At 42.9% G+C, this 22180-nt stretch overlaps 1 protein-coding gene across 7 annotated transcripts in view; it reads right to left on the bottom strand.

The window, feature by feature from the left end:
• Nucleotides 1-22180, bottom strand: part of LOC107185260 (nuclear factor 1 X-type) — an 82554-nt gene that overhangs the window by 20613 nt on the left and 39761 nt on the right. For 4 of the 7 annotated variants that reach the window (XM_015572913.1, XM_015572912.1, XM_015572910.1 and 1 more), the window contains 4 exons: nt 18806-18997; nt 17872-18055; nt 6521-6574; nt 6136-6234 (listed from right to left, as the gene is read on the bottom strand). In XM_015572913.1, the coding sequence (XP_015428399.1) occupies nt 6136-6234; nt 6521-6574; nt 17872-18055; nt 18806-18997 (529 nt within the window). The remainder of the gene's footprint in view (nt 1-6135; nt 6235-6520; nt 6575-17871; nt 18056-18805; nt 18998-22180) is intronic. The other 3 variants (XM_015572911.1, XM_015572915.1, XM_015572916.1) reach the window with 3 other exon arrangements.

Here is a 22180-nt window from a genome sequence, read left to right on the forward strand (position 1 = left end):
ACTTCCGCGCGTTTTCCTCCTGGGGAAACTTCATCCCCTCCTTCTACGATCTTTCGGCGAATTTCAAAGATCGTGGAAGAAGGGGAGACCACGGGGGAGGCCATTTTATCGTTCAACGCGTCGATAGACGTGTCCCAAACCGTGACAGATCGGACGTTTCAACACTAGAACTACAAAACCCGTCAGAATGACGGACTGCAGATTTCTTAGTTTACGATTACTGAATTTAAAATATTTCTTCCGGTGGAATTTATTTTATTCTATGTTGTACTATATTCATGGGCGTAGCCAGGGGTGGGAAAATATGGCTTTTGCCCGACATTACAAGAAAAATATTGGATTTTGCCAACCCCCTACATTTCCAGTTCTTTAAATCAAAGTTAAGATTTACAGTAAATGTTACACTTGCCACAAGAATAGAATTATTTTTCTATCTGGGAAATTATTACCGATATATTAATTCTTGAGAGTGCAGTCGTCAACGAAATGCTAGAGCAAAGGGTTAATTCAGTGAAACTAGAATCCGTGTAAACGTTCACAAGTGCCTTAGTAATTGTATCGTCGAGATTCTCGATTCACTTTTTTCATCCAACAGTCTATGTCCGAACGGAAACACGATAAATTTCTCTCGAGATCTCGATTTCACGGTCCGACGCGTCCCAAGAAATCGAAAGTGACTCTCCAGCCTCGGGGTCGCGGACGGTAACCGCGTGAACACCGTTGTTTCGAGCCGGTTCGGATGATAGAGGGGGGCGAAGAGGTTGTGAGGGGGATCGTTTAATTAATCGCCGGCCGGCCATTAGAATACGCTCCAGTTACACGTTCCGCTGAATCAGCGGCTCCGTAAAATAATAGGATTCCAGTTTGTCGCAGTTGGCGACGCGTAAATATAGGGATCCCCCTTCCCTTCGTCCATCCCCCCCCCCTCCATCCCCTTGATGGCAGGACGGTCAACGACCAATTAGGTTGAGCTAGTGCCGGTAGAATTTGCATCCCGTGTAAGCAACTCGCTCGTAAACCTGCGTCCTCTCTCTCTCTCTCTCTCTCTCTCTCTCTCTCTCTCTCTCTGTCTTTCTCTCTGCCAGAGACACACACAGACAGACACTCTGGATCGCGAGGCACCTCACCGTGGAAGGGTGTCCACCCCCGTCGCGGCCATCGTAGACACAAACGCACAGACACACCGGCGCGCGACCAGGAATATCTTCCTGGACTTCTTTGCTCCCCCCTCTATCTAGTAATTTACGCGAGGAACGACCGATTGTATTTCTCTCCGGGGCGTCCCACGGTCCCTAGTAATTTTATGCCCGGAACGGTGGTAGCCCTCCCCCCCCCCCCCCCCCCAATTCCACGTTTCCGTGACGGGTAATTTAAATGCTACTCGGTGTGGAACGCGGGCGGCAAGAAAGATAAAGGGTTGAATATCGCCGCGGGGATGTACGGGAAAAATAGGGGGATATGTGTGTATAGTTGGTGACCTTTCTAGTCGCGTAGGACGAGTACCCTCACGAGCATACCTGGCTTTCGCTAGGGGAAAATGTGGCGAAGGGAAGGGCCTTCTACTACTTGATAAATTTATTTCAACTACTGAAATAAATGTTAAATCGAATGTTAATTTGACATAAATTTCTATAATTAACGAGACCAAGTGGTGGGAGCCCTTTCCCTACGTTACTGTTTCCCTTAGTGGAAGTCGAGTTTGCTCGAGGTTGTAAAGTGAGTGTCTAGAACTACAGTGAGAATCGAAACTATGTGTACACCTTACAAAGGTGTGAGGTTCGTGGTAATACTTCTGTAACATTCTATGTAGTGCCTCGAGTGAAAAATCACATGGGCAGGATTGAAAAGAAGCTGATCACAGTCCGAAGGGCTGTCACATTTTCCATGGATAGACAGACGAATAGAACGGTAGTGTTCGAGTCGAAAGAATTCAATTGGCGAAGAGTAGTTATTGTCCTATCGACACGAGGGTCTAATGAAATTTTAGGACCTAATTACTGAAATTCCTAATTACTGGAATTAGTTCGAACCGCGATGGGAGAGGTTCTGGAAGCCCTCACACGGGTTATTTATTCGTCTGCGACGAATTTCCGATCGGTTTTCGGACGCTGACGCACGGGATCCATCCGTGGTACAGGTGCACTCGACCTTTCGGCCATTCGAGGTTTCTTTCTCTCGTTTTTCAACCCCCCCCCTCTTCCCCTCCAATCCTGTCCGTCCTCCATAACGCGTCCTCCACTTTTTCCCTTCCGCTTCAGCGGTTTCCCAGCCCCCATTTCCACCCCCGGAAAACAGGCTTCGATTCTACGATTCCTGAATCGCAATTTCTTTCGACGAGGGTGATGTTTTCGAATGGTCGATCAATTTCTACGGTTCTTTTGTTTCCTTTTTTTTTTTTATTTACCATCACTCGATTTCCTGTACTTTATCCACTCGTGCCACGCGCGCGAGTGTAGCGGCAGCCCATGATATAAGGGGGAAAATACATAATCGTAATAATTCTTGAAGAAGTATACTTTTATTATAAAAATTGAAATTTCTACGGTTAACCAATTAAAAATGACGAAATACTTTTTCTTTATCTTTCATTCGTTATTCGAAACATTTTATCTAGATAATGAGTTTGCCCATCTCTGTTGCAAAGTCACCGTTACACCCGGAGACCTCTTCTTCTCAGTGCCGAGGAGCCATCAAACACTCATCGAGGATTTACTGTATACGTTTATGGTCAGACACGACTAATATCCCCGCCATTCACGTCACCGCGACAAGGATATATTCTTCTCTATTTCACATCATCCACGGAAATTGCAGTCCCCTTTTCGTTTTTTATTCCCCGTCTCTACGTCGTTCCCGAACGGGGGTGGAAGAAAAAAAAAGAAAAACCTCCGGAAAATACCACACCACGGCGCGCCACCCTGCGGCGCTGCACCCCCTTTTTCTACCCCCTCGATCCCTGCAGACTTGCACACGCGTGTGTGCCACGTACGTGTGTGGGCGTGCATTGTTGACAAAAAAAAGAAAATGGGGTGGTCAACCGTGATTCACGGATTCTTTTTTTTTCCTGCTCTTTGTTTTTTTCTTCTCTCTCTCTCTCTATCCTCCCGCCGAGGGACACTCGACCGGCAACACGAGGAACTTTCGAAAAAAAAAAAAAAAATCTCGCAATGGAGTCCTAGGGATGGTCGAGAGATACCGTCGGACGGGTTAACCCTATGCGGGACGTTTTCATAGCTCGAGGAGAGTAATGGAGAAGGAGTGGGAGGTCGGAGTCGTTTCGATCGTTGGGTCGAGCGTGGAAAATGGGGAGGGAAATTTATTTGGAAACGTAGAATCGAGGCTATGGTCATCTGTTCCGGGTGGTGTTGTTAAAATGAGCTTGAAGTCTTGAGCTTTAGCAGATTGTATCGCGGTTCAGAACCTATTAGACTCGAACCTTCAAGGTTCGAACCTTGAGCTGTGGAAGTTCGAGTCTTTAACGCTCGATTTGTGTAAATTGTATGTGGGGAAGTGATGCACGGAGCTCGAGTTTTCGAAGCCTTGAAACTTAACCTAAAAGTTTTCAGTCTTGAACTCTAATGTTGCACGAAACCGAAACTTTTAAAGCTTTCGGGGGAATGATACAGTAACGTCTTGAAAAATGGGGTGTTTGTGAATTATTTCTGGCACGCCAAAAATCTCGTTAAATTATCATTGACAGGGTGATCAAATATTTATATATTTTGCAACTCGATTATTCCCCCTGAACGGAACAACGTATAATCCCGAATTTCCAAGCGAACAAAGTGTTGAAATTTAATTGGAATTCGTTCGAGTTCCATATCGAGCTAGGAATTCTTCCCTGAAATCTGTCAATGACTAGTAATTCTGCTCGACCTATGGATACATCTAAGAACAGATTGGAAAATGTGTTCCAAGAGGGGAGATCCCCTCCAGGGTGATGTACGCTTAACCGAGGATCATCTTGCGCCCGTAAAACAGACATCACGTCGAGAACCCCCATTTATAGAGCTCCTCCACCCCCCTCATTCCAGTGAGTGGTACACGGCCATCAAGCATGGTCGTTACACCTCCTTGAACAGTTTGCGTAGAATTTCGCCGGAATTATGGGTCGACTGAGAGAGTGGAACTATAGACTGTTAACGACCACATATCCACCAGCGATTTACCCTACCCCCACCCCTCCGCCCGAATCTCAACAGTGGCCAGAGAGATCAAAGACGCAGTTGTCCGAAGAGGCACCCCTTGAAAATCAATCCTGTTCCCACCCCGTTGAATCCGAAGTGAGCTGTCCGATCGCAAAAACGGTGACAAAAAAAAAAAATACTATGGAGGAAGAAAAAAAAAGACGACGCGTTGGATCGAGAGAAGAAAGGAGGATCGACGGAACGGTAACGGGGGAAGAGGATTCAGTCAGCCCGTAGAAAGAGTGGAGGACACATCGAGGAGGGGGTTGGTGGGGGCTGATGGGGTGGGAGAACGGAGTGACTCGAGAGAAAGAGAGGCTACGCGAGGCTCTCTCAGCAGCCTCTGAGGCCGTGAGCATTGTTCCCCGTCTATTAATACACCGGGTTGCATACTAATCTCCTGCCACGGTGACGCGGCGGGGGATTACGGGGAGGGAACGGGAGGATGGCGAAAGGAGGAGGAGGGAGGTGGCGGAGGAGGTGGTGGATGAGGAGGGGGAGTGCAGATGCATACGTCGAGGCTCACGCCGCTTCTCGATACGCGCTCCCCTGCCCTATTATTCCATTTAACGGCGATGCACGCGTGCCACGATCATGCTTGTTTCGACGGAGATCGGCTTAGAAGCCTGCCGATCCAGACAGTATCGATGGATCACGCGCGGCGGTGTACAACGGGTACGGTGGTACACGATAATTACGTTCTGGGTGGAAGCGTCTGGACCTGAGGTAAATATGCATCGCTGCCGCTGGAATTCTGGTAATTCCAGTGGTACACGAAGCGGTTGAAGTCATCGAGGGAACAATCTATGGTCGAAATGGTCTGAAAGTGTTAAAGAATGCATGGGAGTACCCGAGGTATTTGAAATACATCAAGTATCCCTGCGGGTACGTGAAATACATAAAGTACCTGAGGTACCTGAAATACACTATTTACCTGAAGTACCCGAAATATAGGAAGTACCCAAGGTACCTGAAATATTCGAAGTACTGAGGTACCCGAAATACAGGAAGTACCCAAGGTACCTGAAATATACGAAGCCCCGAGGTACCAGAAATACACCAAGTAACTGAAGTACCATGGGTACCAGAAGCACCAGAACTTCTGGAAGTATCCGATGAATCATTATTGCTTGAAGTACCCGAACAATCAGAATTTTCAGAAGGGGTACCCGAAGTATCAAAACTGTACCAGAGGAATCGGAACGACCAAAACTACCATCAGGAGTGTCCGAGGTAATCAGATGCACCGATCACATTATAACTCCGAGAAGACTCAGCGATCAGATCTCTACAGTGGTCCCTTCGTAGTACCTCATTTAATGATTTGCACAAAAAACAATCGGCTAGATCTGTATCAGGACGGAAGCGTGTATGCCGGTCGTTGATCGGGTCCTTGATGATCGAACGAGTGGTCGGATACGGTACCCGGGCATGTCGAAATGATAACTGTCAAGTGGCAACCGCGAAACGCATTCCGTCTCTAAAAATACGATCGTTCCTCCGTTTGCCGTCTCGACCGTTCCCAGGCGATAGACCGCCGTCAGAAGGAACGTCCGTCGGTCCTCGATAATCGAAAAATTTTCATATTCTCTATTTAAATATAACCACTTCCCTTTACCGTTCGGATCGTGTTCTCGATCGTCTGAAAGGATGCTTTCAAAAGGTTCTCCAGATAATATCGAACTTGCTTGATTACCTTTCGAAAGCATCCGTGAAAACATCGCGGACTGAAAATCGCGTGGAAAAAAAACGCTCTTCACCCTTTCTCGATTTTTTTTTTTTTTTTTTTTTTTTTTTTTTTTTTTTTTTAAGACTGGAGACTTTCGATATCCTAGGAGAATTCGTTCATGCAAAATAGTGACAAGCCGAGCGCCGCGATGGTTTCTCGAAATTAGTGGGAAAGTGAGAGATAGAAAGAAATAGAGAAAGAGAGATATATTCGTCGTACCTTTTGAAAGCATCCAGAGCTCCTTGGAGCTGAAGACACCTGTCGCAAGGATCGTGTCATTGCAGACAACACCGTTATATAGTTCGTGGTAGCCTGCACCTGGGAACAGAACCCAGTACGCCGTGTTTTAATCGTGCGTGGATTATCACACGCGCCTAGTGTTTTTTCTTTCTTTTCTTTTCTTTGTTTTTTTTTTTTTTTTTTTTTTTTTTTTTTTTATTTCTTTTACAGATACAATTCAATTGTCGTCGCGATTCAATTGAACGTGATACGGGAACAACAACAACGGTCCTTGAACCGACACTTTAGAATTTGCGGTGTAAGTACGCGCGAATAAAGACAAAAAAAAAAAAATAATCCGATCGCAAGAATCGGAAAGATTTACCTTTTCGCCGCCTTTCCTCCTCCTTGCTCGCGTTGCAGATGCCGTTTAGAACCTCTGTAACAAGAAATTACGACAGACCGTTTAAAAAAGGTGACTCGAATCAGTCGGACAGACAGACTATTTTTAGTCGGCTATTCGAATTATTTGCGCGTCGATATCAATTTCGCGGATTCGTGCGAACGCAGGAAAGAGTTTTGGCGACACGACGAAGGGTACGTTTATATTGGAGCTGCGATAGAAGCTACAAGAGCGTCAAAGCGGCGATAAAATCTTCTCAAAAATATCTTTCTTTTTACAATTTCAGTCGTTTAAAACGTTTTAATAGTACAATTTCAGTCGATTCTGAAAAAGAATTAATATTATCTTAAAATTCTGCAAAATGTTACATTGAAAACAGTCTATCCAGTAAACGTAAATATTGTGTGTATCCCATAAATACTAAATGATATCAATTGGACAATCATTTCGAAATTAGCGTGTTCTTTCCGCGAAAAAAATAAATAACAAACTAATAAAAGAAATAAATCAATATTTTGGAACAGAAAGGGTCTCTGATCATGCCCGCACGCGCTACAGTAAATCCTCGATGAGTGCTCGAAGGCTCCCTCGGCACTGAACATTAAATATTTCATAAACTAATGGCCGTATGCGGCTAAAACAAGTATCATTGGCTTCAGAATTCCAAGTTCTATCACTGGGCACTAACTTAACTTAACTAGTTTCTATTAATATATATTTTATCCGTCGGGATTTAGAATTTTCTGGACGATATAAAATATCGATATTTGAATTTAAAAGTATGGACACAAATATTAGTATATTACTATCGAAGATTATTGAAATTTATGCCAAATCAACATTCGATTTAACATTTATTTGAGTACTTGAAATAAATTTACCAAGTGGTAGGAAGTCCTTCCACTACTCACTTTTTCCCCTAGCGAAAGCCAAGTTTGTTCGTGAGGATACATACACACATACCTGCCAAAAGTATGGGGACAATGTCAAAAATAAAAAAAAAAAAAACTAATGGCCATATGTGACTGATCTGAGAAAAAAAAGGAATAAATCATTTTGCACCACTGTCCCCCGTCTCACCTTCGCTGTCACACACGGTGTTTTATATCGCGAACGGACGGACGGGCGTGCTTGCGCAAATCTCATTACGCAACAGTATCACCGAAATACACACGACGAGCTCCCGATGAACGTGTGCTCCTCGAACAGTTCTTAACAGAGAACGATCTTACCCGGGGATGGGGATCGATCGTGTGTTCGGAAATTTCGGATATGGAACCGATTTCGACAATCGTGTTACGCTTTCTCTGCACTCTTGTTTCTCTGTTCGGGAACAACACGGGAAGATCACGCCGCACATCGACGCGCTATAAATAGCCGGTTAACAAACACACGTTCACTCCACCGTGGTTTATTTTTAATTGCGAGTCACAACCTTTGTATCGCCGTTCGGAACGATACGGTCTACTCGACGTCTTCGTTGCGCACCGTGAAAAGGAGGGTGACGCTTGTTTAGATCAGCGGGGCGGATAAAAAATCCCTTAACGAGGGAAAGTGGCGGATGGTGTTATTTGGGTAGTGGGGGAATGTAAAGTAAAAAAAGAGTAAAGTAAAGAAAGTAAAGTAAAGAGAAAAACTAAAGTAATGGAAACCATAACATAACCTATCACCAGGCCGCCATTTTTCATAAAAATCCCTCAATCTGGACACGCTGGTTTTAGATGTATTTCGAGTTGCTTACGCGGCAGATTGTTGATAAACAATTGCTATAGCGGAAACATTCATCGTTACGATTCCAAATCAGTTCAGAACCCGATCTGTTTAGTATACAGGGTGTGACAAATATGCTGTAGGTCCCTGGAATGGGTGACTCGTGGGGTGATTTGAAACAATTTTTTCCTTAACAAAAATGTTATCCGAGGCTCTGTTAACGAGATATTTTCTTTTCGAGAAGATTCGTTAATATCTCGTTAACAAAGCCTCGGAGAACATTTTAGCTAAGGAAAAAGTTGTTTCAAATCATCCCAGAAACTCCTCATTTCCGGGAATCGAAGCTTTTTTGAGACACCCTGTATAACTTTCGGAGGCATTCCTATACATTGAAGGAGTTCTCAGTTCGTCCAGGAGATTTCAATTCACAATCGAATTTTCCAGCATGTTCGATGTGGCTTTTCATAGTTTCGGTGTGCAATTTTCTCTAAATTTCCCTCGAGAATTCGTCCGGACGAAAATCAACTCGTAGAAGAATACCTCGTGATTTATCGTCGGGACTTGGTAAAAATTAAAAAGAAAAAGAATTATCAACGATTCATCAACGTTCGCCGAATTATTCATCCACGGGAGGCGCTTCTACGTTGTTCGTTTCACGACGTTGCGAAATGGATCTCGCTCGGATCGCGTCTCTCTCTGTCTGTATGTTAGGAAGGGGAGGGAGGAAGGTTTGCAACGATGTAAAAATAATAGCTGACCAGGTATAGAGAGGGGGCACGTGACTCGATAGGTTGATGACGCGAAAATCGGCTCCAAAATCGTCCACGTCGTCGTCGTCGTCGTCGACGGCGTTTTTGCGCAATCCCGGGGCGCTTCGGTTTTCCGAGAAATTAATTGCGACACTGTACGTGTGCAGAGACCCAGAGGGATATATATCCACGCCGGGACGATATAGAGTTCCGCCACCAGCAAAATTAGTCTCCGCCGGTGGCGGTCGGACAGGTGCGTGTGCAGGCCGTCCGCGACGCAGAGATTTTCGGAGGCCGAACAGATACACTCCACGGTCTTGAAACAATAATAGAGAACGACGGGATAGAGATAGAGATACAAAGTGGGAGAGAATAAAGAGAGATAGAGATCTGTTGACACTCTATGTGGATCCATGATGAGCGGGAACGATCCACCTCGACGCCACCCGGCGTATAATACGAACAAGGACGACGCGCACAGCGAGCCGAATCAGTCTCGGGCACTTCTGAAACGATATTATTTGAAATATTATTTCAAATAATATCGTATTTTATTTCAGAATTAATCCCGTGTCTGTGATCACGTCTGAAATGATATTATTTGAAATATTATTTCTGTTTGTTCTATTATTTTAAATATTATTTCAAATAACATGGTATTTTGTTTCAGAATTATTCCCGTGTCTGTGATCACGTCTGAAATGATATTATTTGAAATATTATTAACGTAAAATCATCAATATTACAAACGTAAAATCCCAATGAATTCACGCTGTCATCGTTTTCCATTTGAACTTCTCGAATAATCCATTTCCCACTACCTCACATCTACCCTAAACTCAAAGATTCAGGGTTCTCAGGAGAAACAAGGTTCGAATGTGTTGTCTGCTACAATTTAGTGACTGTCACGTACTCCTAACTTATGGAAGCTGATTTAAGGGATTCAATTGATAAAAAGTACAGATAAACCAGTGTTGTTTTTTTAACAACTCAAAAACTGGAAATATTCAGTTATGTCGTTTATTACGGCAAATCAGTGATATCTTTTGCTCAAAGTGCATATTTGCATATTTGCATGTACTATATGTTTGTATGTACGTCAGTCGAGGCCGACTCAGCGGACCATTTCCGTAGTTCACCAGTGTATATGTATATCTTATCGATATAGTTTATTCGAAGCCTGGATTCAGACGGATGCAGCGATAACCTATAAACAAATTACGTTTTGTAAAACGTTTCGCCAGAACACGACTGTAAAATCGAACGACGACGAAGACGACGTATGGTGGTAAAAAGTTTCGAATAACGAATAAAACATGAAACAAGGTTTGTTCGTGATTTTTCATTGATTGAACGTGGCAATTGCAATTTGTATATACTAAAATAATATTTCCTCTTGAATGAATAGACACTTGGCAAACATATATTTAATCTCATGATCTACTTAAAGGTCAGGAAGACGATCTAAGGTACTGATGCTTTTCACCATATAATTATTCGAATAAAATTCTGCCCATCTTTGCTTTAACCATGATCTACAGGTAAATTGAACAGACTTCTCATCTATAAACACTGATATTTAAACATCTATTAATAAGCTACTGGTCAGTAAATTCTTAATTATTTTCGTAACGAAGAAATCGAGAATATTCAAACAAGGATCGCTAAAGATCCTCTGGAATTAATCCTACGATTAATTCCTCTTTTCTCCAAAGAAATTATCGCGTTTCCTTTGTTTTCATATATTATACACATAAATCTAATCAATATCAATTTCATACCCCGATTCTCGAACGTTTCGACGGTCGCAAATGGGTCAAGACAACTAACCCAGATCTAATTCCCCGTCGCCCCCAAGTTTTGGATAGCCAGATTAACCTTGTTTTTTCCCATTTAACCTCCAATACGATACCAGTCACAACCCCCTTGTCTTCTGCATCCCCCTTATACGACGACAGGCAAACGGGTAAAGTTTCGATTTATTCGAATAAACTGAACAGAAACGATTTTTCGTTTCCTTTCGGAAGATCCACGGTAGAAGGGCGACGGAATTAATCGCAGGTACGAGAGATATATTCGTTTCAGGTATTCGGCCCGCTGCGCTGTACGAATGAAAATCAAGCATACAAGCGGGCACCACGGTGGCTGACGAACAGATAGAGAGAGAAAGATAGCTCGGTACAAGATGTCCGTCGCCTATTTATTTATAGAGCGAGCATACATCGGCACGCATGGTCACATGCTCGCGTCCACGACACACCGACGAGGACGACGTGCGTTTTTACGAGCCTCTACTACGAAAAACTTCACCGACAGGAAAAAAAAAACAATCTTTATATTCCATCACTGGAATCGAAATCCTTTCCCTCGTCTAGAACGATTTTAACCCTTTGCACTAGGAATTTCTAATTTTCCATTCATTTTGTCGAGTGCAAAGGGTTAACTATATCAAATCGATGGACGTAACGATAGAAGGAAAATGAAAAAAAAAATTAAGTAGTAGGATTATCGGTATGGCGAGTCGTGGATAGGTCGAGGATAGAAATTTACTGGGGGGAGACGACAGGATTTCATGAAAGTTCGACAGATCAAGGGAGTCGATCGATTAACGCATCGGACCCAAGAGTGAATCAGAATGAACAGGTTGGTCATCCAACACTGTAATTAAATCGCGAAAAATACTCTGAATTTTTTACTGGTAATTCGCCATTTTTTTAATCGGTAATTCGATCATTTATATGTAACAATATGGTGCGTGCCTATACTTGACCCGCGCAAGTGATGCTGTGTCAGATATATTGTTGAAAATAATAATGAACAAAGTAGGCTTCTAATATTAATAATTGATTACAAAAAATTATTCCCATAATTCAGAAAAATGTGGACCTAAAAGTGTTCGTTTAGGGAGAACGTAGACAAGCACTAATTGGCACTTTAAGTGCGGATATCTTAAAACGGTGCAAATATGAGCAAGATTTCTCAATTGGATATCACACCTGTTATACACACGTTCGGTGTATAACATAACAGTTTTCCTCCCGCAATACTAAAATGTAACTGAGATTTATGACATCTTCAGAGACGAAGTACAAGAGTAAATACAAAGATATGTTGCATTGTTTATGTGCAAAATTTCTGTTATAATATATGCTTACATACGATTACTTTTAACAATAAATGTTGCCTGATACATTAAACATACTAGCGTTTTGCAAGCCACAAAGAAGCACGAAATATCAACATTGATGGTTTATGTCTCATTAACCGACCAGTATATTTTATTATTTCCATCGATCTACCAAGCAAGTCAAAATGACTTGTCAATACACTCTTACAACGATGATTACAATCTCATAACAATCCATTTTCTCAGATCTTTTGTAACTTTTATTACGATACTACATTAAAGAAATTAATTAATTTATAAATTTTCAAAAGTTCGCCATATTTATGGATCGATAAAAAAAAAAATCGTTTATCGTTGGTAGTTCTAGTTTTAAACATGTCGTACTAGCAATAACCTGGTAAATAGATAAAAAAATAAATTTTCGTCAGCTTTTCGGCAAAAAGGATCACTGTGCGACGGATCGGCCGAGAAGAAGCTTCGTGGTCGCGTCGAGAAACGGCCTAAGAGCTAAATATCGCCTGGCGGGGCCGGGTTGCGTAAGTATCATCGTCTCTTATGAAAGTGTTAGAGGAGAGGACAGGTGCCTCGACGCGTGTCGTTCTCGGACATCGCATTTTCGCGATGCCACCACCGCCTCTCTCTCTCTCTCTATCTATATTTCTCTATCTATCTATCTTTCTTTCTCTCTCTTTCCATCGTCCCAGAGGTGTCACCGTTTTAGCCGTGCGCGCGCGACTCCGGTAATCCGGAATAGACCTCTCTGGTCGCGTTTCCAAATCGCGCGGGCCACAGTGAATCAACGCCACGTGGACTTCGTCGTTTATTCTTTTGCGCCCTCGGTCCTCAGCCCTGTCGGCGGACAGGACACAGACGGTTCTCTCTATCGAGATGACTGGCCACGAAGTCGTACTTAGTGGTTCTAAATATGGGGGCTAGCACTTTTTTACTTTAAGGTAATTTATTGCCCAAACTTGTAAGATATTCAAGATAAGTACCACTTTGACAGTGGACCTACCAGCTGTGAATGTATATAAATTAAATTGTATGATTTAGTTATATACTCAGTATACAGGGTGTTCTAAAATCGGTGTAAGTCACTGGAAGGGATGATTTGAAAGAATTTTTCTCTTACAAGGGATGTCACGGAAGTGTCATATTTCCATTCTTAATTTTCAATACATTATTCTGTCGCAAGTTTCGTATCGATATCCACTATGGTGGATAATTTCTACCAAAAAAATGTCACTGAATTACTCGAACCGGCCCACTGTGCGTCGACCGGCCGGGGATTGAGAAATATTAGGCATCCCTGGATTCGTCCGCGCGCTTCTGTTCCCCGGTGGTACTTCCCTTCTATAATAATACCGTCTATTAGGTCAGTCGAGACGAACGAACGGTGGCAAGTGTCTACTTTTAGCCGCCGTGGCCACGTCGACGCTGCGTCGAGAGAGCCACGGGATAAACCGAGAAATGGTCCCCGTAGTCAGGCGAAGCAGCCGCCTTGCCGTTATCCGGCACGCGTGTTGGCAGCCACCGAGTTTATATTATTGTGGGTGCGCCGGCCCGTTGTATATTTACAGAGAGGGCCAGGAATTTTTATGATGTTGATCGTTGTGCCGCTAGTCTTCCCGTGGCCGCACAACCGGGCCAGTTTTCTTCTTCCGTGGCCCCGTGGCCTTTGTCAATTAAGGGGGGATTCTCGTGTAACAGGTCCAAAGAAACAAACAAACAATTTTTTTTTTACATAAATCAAAGGTACAACATGGTAACAAAAATTATGTTCCCACAATTTGAAAATCGAATTCCAAATAAAAAGAGAAATAAAGAAGTTACAAGCTGGTCGGTGTGTCGCATGTTTTCGAAATTGGTGACACGATAACTCAAAAACTAATCGAGGGATCAATTTCAGACATAGCTCGTTTTATTCGTTATACATTGCTACAGGTACTGAACCTCGAATATTGAGTTTAATTTTTATGTGTAACATTTATTCATCGATATAAAGTTAATGTTATCTAGGGAGGGAAGCTAATTTTTTTCTCAACGCTATAACTTTTTCAATTTTTCGTGTTTATTCTTTGAGTTTGATTTAGTTTCAGTGTTAACTATTTAACTTTTAAAAAATTGTTTGTTTTCTGCGATCGGATGTCTATGACAGGCGCTACAGTGTATGCCAATAGGAGTTACATCGTCGAAGGGGTTAACAAGCTTCTACGTTAATTAATAAATTGTAAAAACTATCGGCATAAGAAAAATAGTTTCTACAACTGGGAGATATGTCCTTTATTTCCCAAAAAAGTTTAATCCAATAGTGGCAATAGGTTCTTTTTTACAAAATATTCATGAATATCTGTTACTTTTAGAGCTGACACACGAGAATTTATTCTTAATACGGCCACGTGTGTGTGCACACGAAACCCGGGAATTGACGAGCGGGTGGGAGATCTTTTAGATCACACATGGATGCAAGAAATATCAAAACGTTCGTTATCGTTAATGAACGATGGATTTCCATGGGAATTGTACGTTTTACCACATCAACCAGCCACAGTGAAAAAGGCCGTGCGTGGTCAGACACACTTTATTTCGTTCCTGTCCTTTTTTTCTCAAGTCATAAACAGACTGGTAGATATTTATGGAAATATTAACATTGTCGATTACTTTCTCGAAACTGGTGCCAGTGAAAAACAATAATACACTTCACTGGTGAGAGTTGATTCTTGTGTGATAATAATAATGATTTATTAACGGGATAAATACCCTTTAGTACAGAGTTATTACAATAAGAGAAGGACGTACATAAAAATGGAAATCAAAAAAATAGTTAAAATTAATTATTGCCAATGCGAAGAAACGAATTCTGTAATACTGGCGGAGAGCGATTAAACATGTTGACAGAGTTACAGAATTCGTTGGCCAATCTCAGAACACGGTGAAACAACCAAGTTGGCCATATTGAGTACGGTGAGTTTAGATATAAAATAGGTTATGCTGACGAGAGCTTCGAGATGGTACACGAAAGTTTATTTAATTATATTACAATCTACGATCTATTTCAATATTATCCCAAAAAAATTTTGTTAAAATGCCATTTCCATAGAAAACGAATTTTTTCCGACGTTTTGATGATTTTGCACCACAGAGTGCTCAAGGGAGACGAGGATCGAAACGATCAAGAGAGAGAGAGGATCGCGCGAGTCATCTGGAGAGAGTGCCTAACCTACCCCATGTCTTGGCAGCCGCGCGTTTCTTTCCTTTTCTTTTTTTTTCCCCTTCCTCTCTTTCTCGCAGGTTGGCGGTCGGGGTAGGCCTCGCCAATTTTTGCGTCAACCGGCTGTAAACATTAGAAAGCCGTCTGCCAAGCTGCCTGGCGGGCCCCCCCGTCAGCCAGCACGCGCGCGCGCAACGTTCCACCAAAACGGTCGCCGGTTTGCCAGGACGCGCGTACGGAAATTACGTGTGTTCCACCAGCGTGAGTCAGTGAGTTCGATGAAACCCGAATGAAAGAACCGGCGTGGACCCTGCCAGTCGCCAGAGAGAGAGAGAGCAGCCAGCTTTTTGTCGGGTGATCGATCGAACGGTCGATCAACGCGCACACTTACGTGTACCTTTTCCATTGTGTTTTTACCAGAAACCTCAATGGAACCCTGTTTATTGAATGACGGAAGGGTCATTTTAATCATCAGTGCTGCACCGATGCAGCACTCATTTTAAAAGTGAGTCAAATTCTGTTGGTTTGGTAGGGTCATTCCATGGTAGATCGATCACTTTTTTCCTTCGATGACTGGGATTCAAAATAGGCTGTGATGTAGTCCATGTGGAATTAGGGGGGGTTTAAGTCATCATTTTTCGAGTTTCGAATTTTTTCAAGAAATACAGGCCATTCAGGTTTGCGATTTTTGCCTATTTTCGTGAAACTGGATTGTACTTATGAATTTATATCTCGGAAACTATTTTTCATGTACGGTTGATTCCTTTTTTTCTTTTAATCGAGAAGAATCTGCCTTCCTAAATCAATTTTTTTAGATCGAAAAATCATTTTTGCAATACTGAAAATTATAAACGCATTCTTATTTTGCAAACTTCGGCTCTGTTTGATGAAGTGTTTTCTTCAGCTCAATGCGACGTTATATGAACCGCACCACCCTACAGATGGGTTTATTTTTATGGAAGCCAACTATTTGTAACGAGTTAACATCTCTGATCCAGTCGAGAAGAACCATATTCAAGATCCAGGATGAATATCTTCGATGTTCTCCACACGACCAAGGAGTATTCTCAGAAAACTTTCTGAGATTTTTGGATCCTCACCAACGATCTTTGAATTCCTGAAAGATATTCATGGAGAACCTTAACGGAGAGCAACCACCGTGTGACAAACTGAACTACTCCGAAGATTATCGACAATCCTAAATGTTCCATGTTCTCCAAATCTCCATAAACCTCCGACAGATCGTGTGTATACTTAACCTCTCTTCCCACGGATAAGCAAGTGAATCACGTCGATCTGATCAGATTCATCAAGAATTTGATCTAGAATCCCCGTTTGCGATGGGTGGGCTGGTGGGGATAGAAGGTTAATCGTCTCATGGAACGCGAAACGATCGGAATACCTTGGACGGTGAACAAGATCGACTATTCTTGAAGCCCCTCTCGATGATCCTCGGACGAACGTCTGCCAATCCGTGGTCCGTCACGGATCGCCTGTGATGCACGCATACACCGTGTCTGTTTTTGCAACGTTCGCGACACTCGGAAAGAAAAGAAGCAAGCATAAAGAAAAAAAAAAAAAGAAAAAACAGCGGGAAAACGGTTGGTCCGCAGGCGGGGCGCCATGAAGCAGCCCTGGTGGCATGGGGGAGCCGCCGAGCGTGGAATTGGCAGAGCGTTCCAAGAAACTTTGAATCGTCGCCGAGCGTAGGAGCGTACGACACTTTGAATGGACTCGCCCGCGACGTGTGTGAATGAACGCGGTCGTCTGGCTTGACAGGGGATCGAGAGAGAGAGAGAGAGAGAGAGAGAGAGAGAGTGAGAGAGAGAGAAAGATAGAGAGAGGATGCTTGGGTCTATGAATCGACGCGATTCGATCGAATGAACCGTGAGGATCGTTCGCGTGTTGTTTCAATTGGAATTTGGAGAACATCTGGGAGGGGAGTGACGTTTAACACTTTCGTTCCCACTGGTGCCACGTTTTTTAAATTGTGAGGTAAATTACTAGTGTTATACATTTTTCTTTAGATATCTCAATGAGTATACAGGGCGTTAAAAGAAAGGGCCAATTTTTATATGGTACATAGGACAGCACAGTGGTCTGAAAACGCGTTTTTAATGGGTAAAAGTCACAATGTCACTGAGACTTTCTAAAAGTTGGTAATCAATGATTTTTACATCACTGATTAGGAATTTGACACGAACAAATTCGAAATTCAAAAAATTACGTTTTACTGGATTAAAGTGAAAAAAATAGTTTCCAACTGGCAACGAACGAAAAACGGTATTTAAACAATTTCATAATTCTAAAATGTTCATGTGACTCATTTATATATCGTGTAATATACACGGAATAAATACAGGAAAATAATTCTTTGGTAATTTTCGAAGTAATATAGGAATGAAAGGGTTAAAAGAAATTAAGCATTTTAACCCCTGCAGCGTTGTATATGGCAAACAGGGGTGGGATCGAGAGGACACGGTGAATCACGATGGGGGTAACAAAAGAATGATCGAGCTGGGTAACTATTGCTTACCGTGGCTGGTGATAAAATTGGCAAGGTAGAGATCCAGTTCCCGGACGGAGACGTTGATGTGATAGGGGTTGACGCAGAGGCCCGGCTGTGCGCATTCCGCGGTCTTCTCGAGACGTTCCCCGTCCGTCGACTCCAACGGTATCGCCTTGAAGAGGATCACCATCACCAGGTCCAACCTCCATACCTACGGAACAGAAAATGGCGAAAGTTCTTATTACGGTGTGTTTGATCTCCCGTTCACTTTCGGAAGGGGTCTGTGTCTAGAACACGGAATAGTTCAACATTTCGTTCGATCACAATTTGGTGGGACAATTGATAGTGTCGCGAATCGATGGCAGTTATATCTGCTTCAAAGATATAGCGTTAGCCATAAACCTGACCAATCCTAAAGTTTATGTGTTTCGGTAGCTTAATCTTGTTATTCGATACCCTTGAGTTGTAAAAACTGTGCCAAACCATTGTTCAGGGCCGTACGACGTCAGTTTACGATCGGTTTTTCCGTTTTAATGTAATTAAACGAGTTCTTATAGCTCGCTAATTTCAGATTTCAAATACTTCTGGCCCTTTTATTCTCGATAAAAGCTTACGAAAATTTAAATTTCTTTGAAATATTCCAGTCTTTTTCGTTTTATTCCTTGGAACCCCATACCCAGATGGCACATGACGTCTTAAAGACGCTTGTTTTACGGCTATTTTAGGTCTAAGGCGTCATGTGCTATCTGGGAATGGGCCCCCGATGATCAAGTACTAACGGTATAAGGGTCGGCCACGTTTATGGCTGACGCTATATCTTTGAAGCAGCTATACAATATTTCTAGAAATTATTGTACAATACAATATTTGTAGAAATTATTGTCCACGGGGTGAAACGAATAGGGTAAATTCAGTAGAGACGCCACACTGGATCGGGGAGATTTCTACAGTGGAGACGCACCTTGTCGGCCTGACGGAGGCAATCGATCCGACGCATTTTGCCCTTCTGGTCGGGATTACTCAGGACGCACATGGCCGGCCTCTTCCCCGTGATACTCAGCACGAAGTCCTCCCTGTACTCCTGCGTGATATCCTTTCGTAACTTGCCCAGAAGCCGCGAGGCCCATTTCTGTTTCACCTCCAGCTTCTCGTTCTGCAACGAATCAAAACCGATCCACCGTACTCTTTACTGTCCAACGATTCATTGCGCATTCGAAATTATGGCCGAAACGTTTGCCTCTATCTCTGTTCGTCGTCGGTGTTACCCGTAATATTTTCCGTAACAATTACTTCGCAATTTATTCGTAATAATTATTCGTGTGATTGATTCCCAAGTTCAGTTTTTTATTTAGAAAAATCCCAATTAGAAAACAACAAAGTACTCGTGTTGTAACCAGGAATGATAGATTTGTTGCCCCAAACTAACGAGTTTTCGAGAAAAAATGCCTGGTGTGACGTCACCACGGATTAATACTAATAAGCTTCACATTTTTTCTCGCAAATTCGTTAGTTTGGGGGCGCCAAATCTAGCATCCCTTGTTGTGACCTAACGCAGGTAGGCGATGGTCGAGTCTTGGATCCATCAATACGGGGTCAACAAACCGTCATAAACGTCGGGGTTACTGAACGACACCTCTGAGTATCACGTGCAAAAACATTCGCTGTCCCTAAGCCCATTTCTGTATTGTATCTCGATGCAGACCTCCAAGAGTCCCAGAAACAAAAAATACACAAAGCCCCCCCACTTCTTCGACCTCATAGTACCATCTTATTCCGTAATATACACAAACGAAAATTCTGCATTTTCCACCAATCAGTACACGTTCAACCATCCGACCAGTACACATCTTTTGGTAGACATAACTCTTTACATGCACACGTCCAATTCCGTTACGTTCGTTAAAGTTTTAAGTGTGTTACCAAGTAGTGTTAAATTATTCGAATCACACCGTATATCAGTGCACACAATCGCGCATCGTCGTCCAACGAGCACCGCGATACTAATTTATGAACGTGCAGTGGCATGTCGCGAGTTTATTGTGAGAACGCTGTGTAACAACTTTGCACGATAGATACAATATCTGTTCGTGTATTTCCAGAATCCATCCAAAAGTACCACGGAAGAAAAGGTCTGTGAAATCACGGCGTTACTTTCCGGTTACGTTCATTAATAGAATAATTTCTGTCTCGACCAAGGACTTCTACCGAAATGTAAAATACCGGTATTATACCAGTAAAAATGGCTGCCACGATTTTAGAAACTATTTGAGAGAATGACTTGAAACTATCTGGGCATGTTCAGTAGGTGAAAAATTCGAATTTTGCAACTTGAAAAGCGAGCCACTTTTTTTGTGAAAATCGACACTTTTTTGCAAGACTAGTACCATTTTGTTATTTTTCAATATTTTTTATTCAATCTAGTACGGAGGATAGCCACGGTCATACAGATTAAGAATCTTCCTCAATTTTTAATTTGAGGTAACGTAGACAGCTGATATAATGGCAGCCATGGAGGCACCTTTTCTTTAGGCAGTCTAAATTACAATAACTTTTAATCTGTACTACATTTTCAAATGAAAAAAATTCAGCTTATCCTATTATCCATACTTTTTTCAAAAAAAATTCCTGAATTTCGCCTAATGTTTGCCTCGTCACAGTAGGGAGACCTAAGAAGGTACAATAAAAAAGAAACTTGATTTCTTTACCCCTCCGAATGGGAATGTGCCCCCTTAAATGTTTCCGTTCAGTGCAAGTGTCGATCCGAGCAGCGAAATCTCTAGAAGTTCCCGTCGACCATCCAGCGCAATGGTAGCAGCACGGAACAGGGGGGAATAAAGAAAGGGGGTGGTTTTGAGGGTGAGACCCCAAACTACACGATGCATCCATAAATGTTACAAGAAGCATATTCGGAAGTTTCGCGTATCGATGTTCCCGCGGCAGCTGTTGATCCGGAAAGTTCCACGAGTTTACAAACTCTGTCGATGGCTCGGGACCAAACCAACCCGTCCGACCTCAAGCTATAACGCTTCGAAACGATACGCGTGGATCACGTACATACCCACATCGTGGCCCCCCTTTCTCCTCCGTCCACCCCGTTCTTCCTCAGTCAAGAAACTCCCACCCCTCTCCCCTTTTTCCTCGATATCTTGACCTTCCCTAGGCGGTTCTACGTGTGTTGGAATCCGTCCTGTGGTGGCTTTTTAATTCAGGAACACACACACACTGCGCCGAGGCGACGTCGATCCGATGCGATTTTGTCGAGCGCGCGTACCGACGGAAGTGGATCGACCCGCTTTCGAAATTCACTGTATATCGTTTGTTGACCACACCGTCGTTTTAGTGGGTCGTGTGTATAAATGGGAGGAATTTTAAAGAGTTTGCTTCGCGCGACACGTAAACACGACGTACGTCCTCTTCGTCGAAGACAAAGTTGGGCAAAATGGAATCTGATTAATGATTAGGTTTTAGGTCCATGCGGAATATCAGGTTAGTTAGATTTTATTTTACAAACATTTGAATTCTAATTTAGTTAATGGTTATTTTATTTTGAGGTTTGGGTTGTAGATATTTTTCAAACGAAAATAGATTTTAGTAGGTTTATTTATTTAGAAACAAATGAAACTTGAACAAGGTAAAAACTAAAACCAAAACACAATTTATTGAAAAACTTTTGTCATATTCAGCGTTATTTCATTTACGCTGTCTTTTCCTACGTTCGAGCCGTATCTCGACTTATAATCAGTACCACTACTTCAGAACAAGCTTTACTATCACCAACCGTAAACTGTACGAGCGTTAACTGTCCCAATAAAGCGTTAGTATGTCCCATATAACCGTAGTGGGAACAATAATATTTGTTTCCGTTCTCCAGTATTTGTCCCAAAATAACCGGCGGTCCCGATTAACCGGAATCCACTGTATATTTTAGTTTACTTATATTACACTTTGATCACCAAAGCCCATTTCGTATCCCACATTCTCGACACCAAAGAAAACACGATCGCGGATAACGTTGTGTCGATGGCGTCTCGGGACACCCGGTACACACGCGTAAATAAAATTCCAGTGTCCAGGCCACGCTCAGCCCTCCCCCTCCTCGCGGGGCGGTGTCGTTTCTCTGTCACAGCGTGGAAATCTCGTGTACCGAGCAGTAGGATCGCGGATCGAGCAGCGTCGACGACGACGACGACGTTGCACGGCGACGACCTAAGCGGAGCGGGCGTCTTTGGACGGTTTATGCAGCGCACGACCGCGGCCCCCGTCACCCGTGGAATAGCAAATGCACGGGTGCATAAGGTCCCTGAGAAATGCATTGAAAGCGCGCGGAATGCATCGG

The sequence above is a fragment of the Dufourea novaeangliae genome, unplaced genomic scaffold (genome assembly GCF_001272555.1).
Source record: "Dufourea novaeangliae isolate 0120121106 unplaced genomic scaffold, ASM127255v1 scaffold55, whole genome shotgun sequence".
NCBI classification, from domain to species: Eukaryota; Metazoa; Arthropoda; class Insecta; order Hymenoptera; family Halictidae; genus Dufourea; species Dufourea novaeangliae.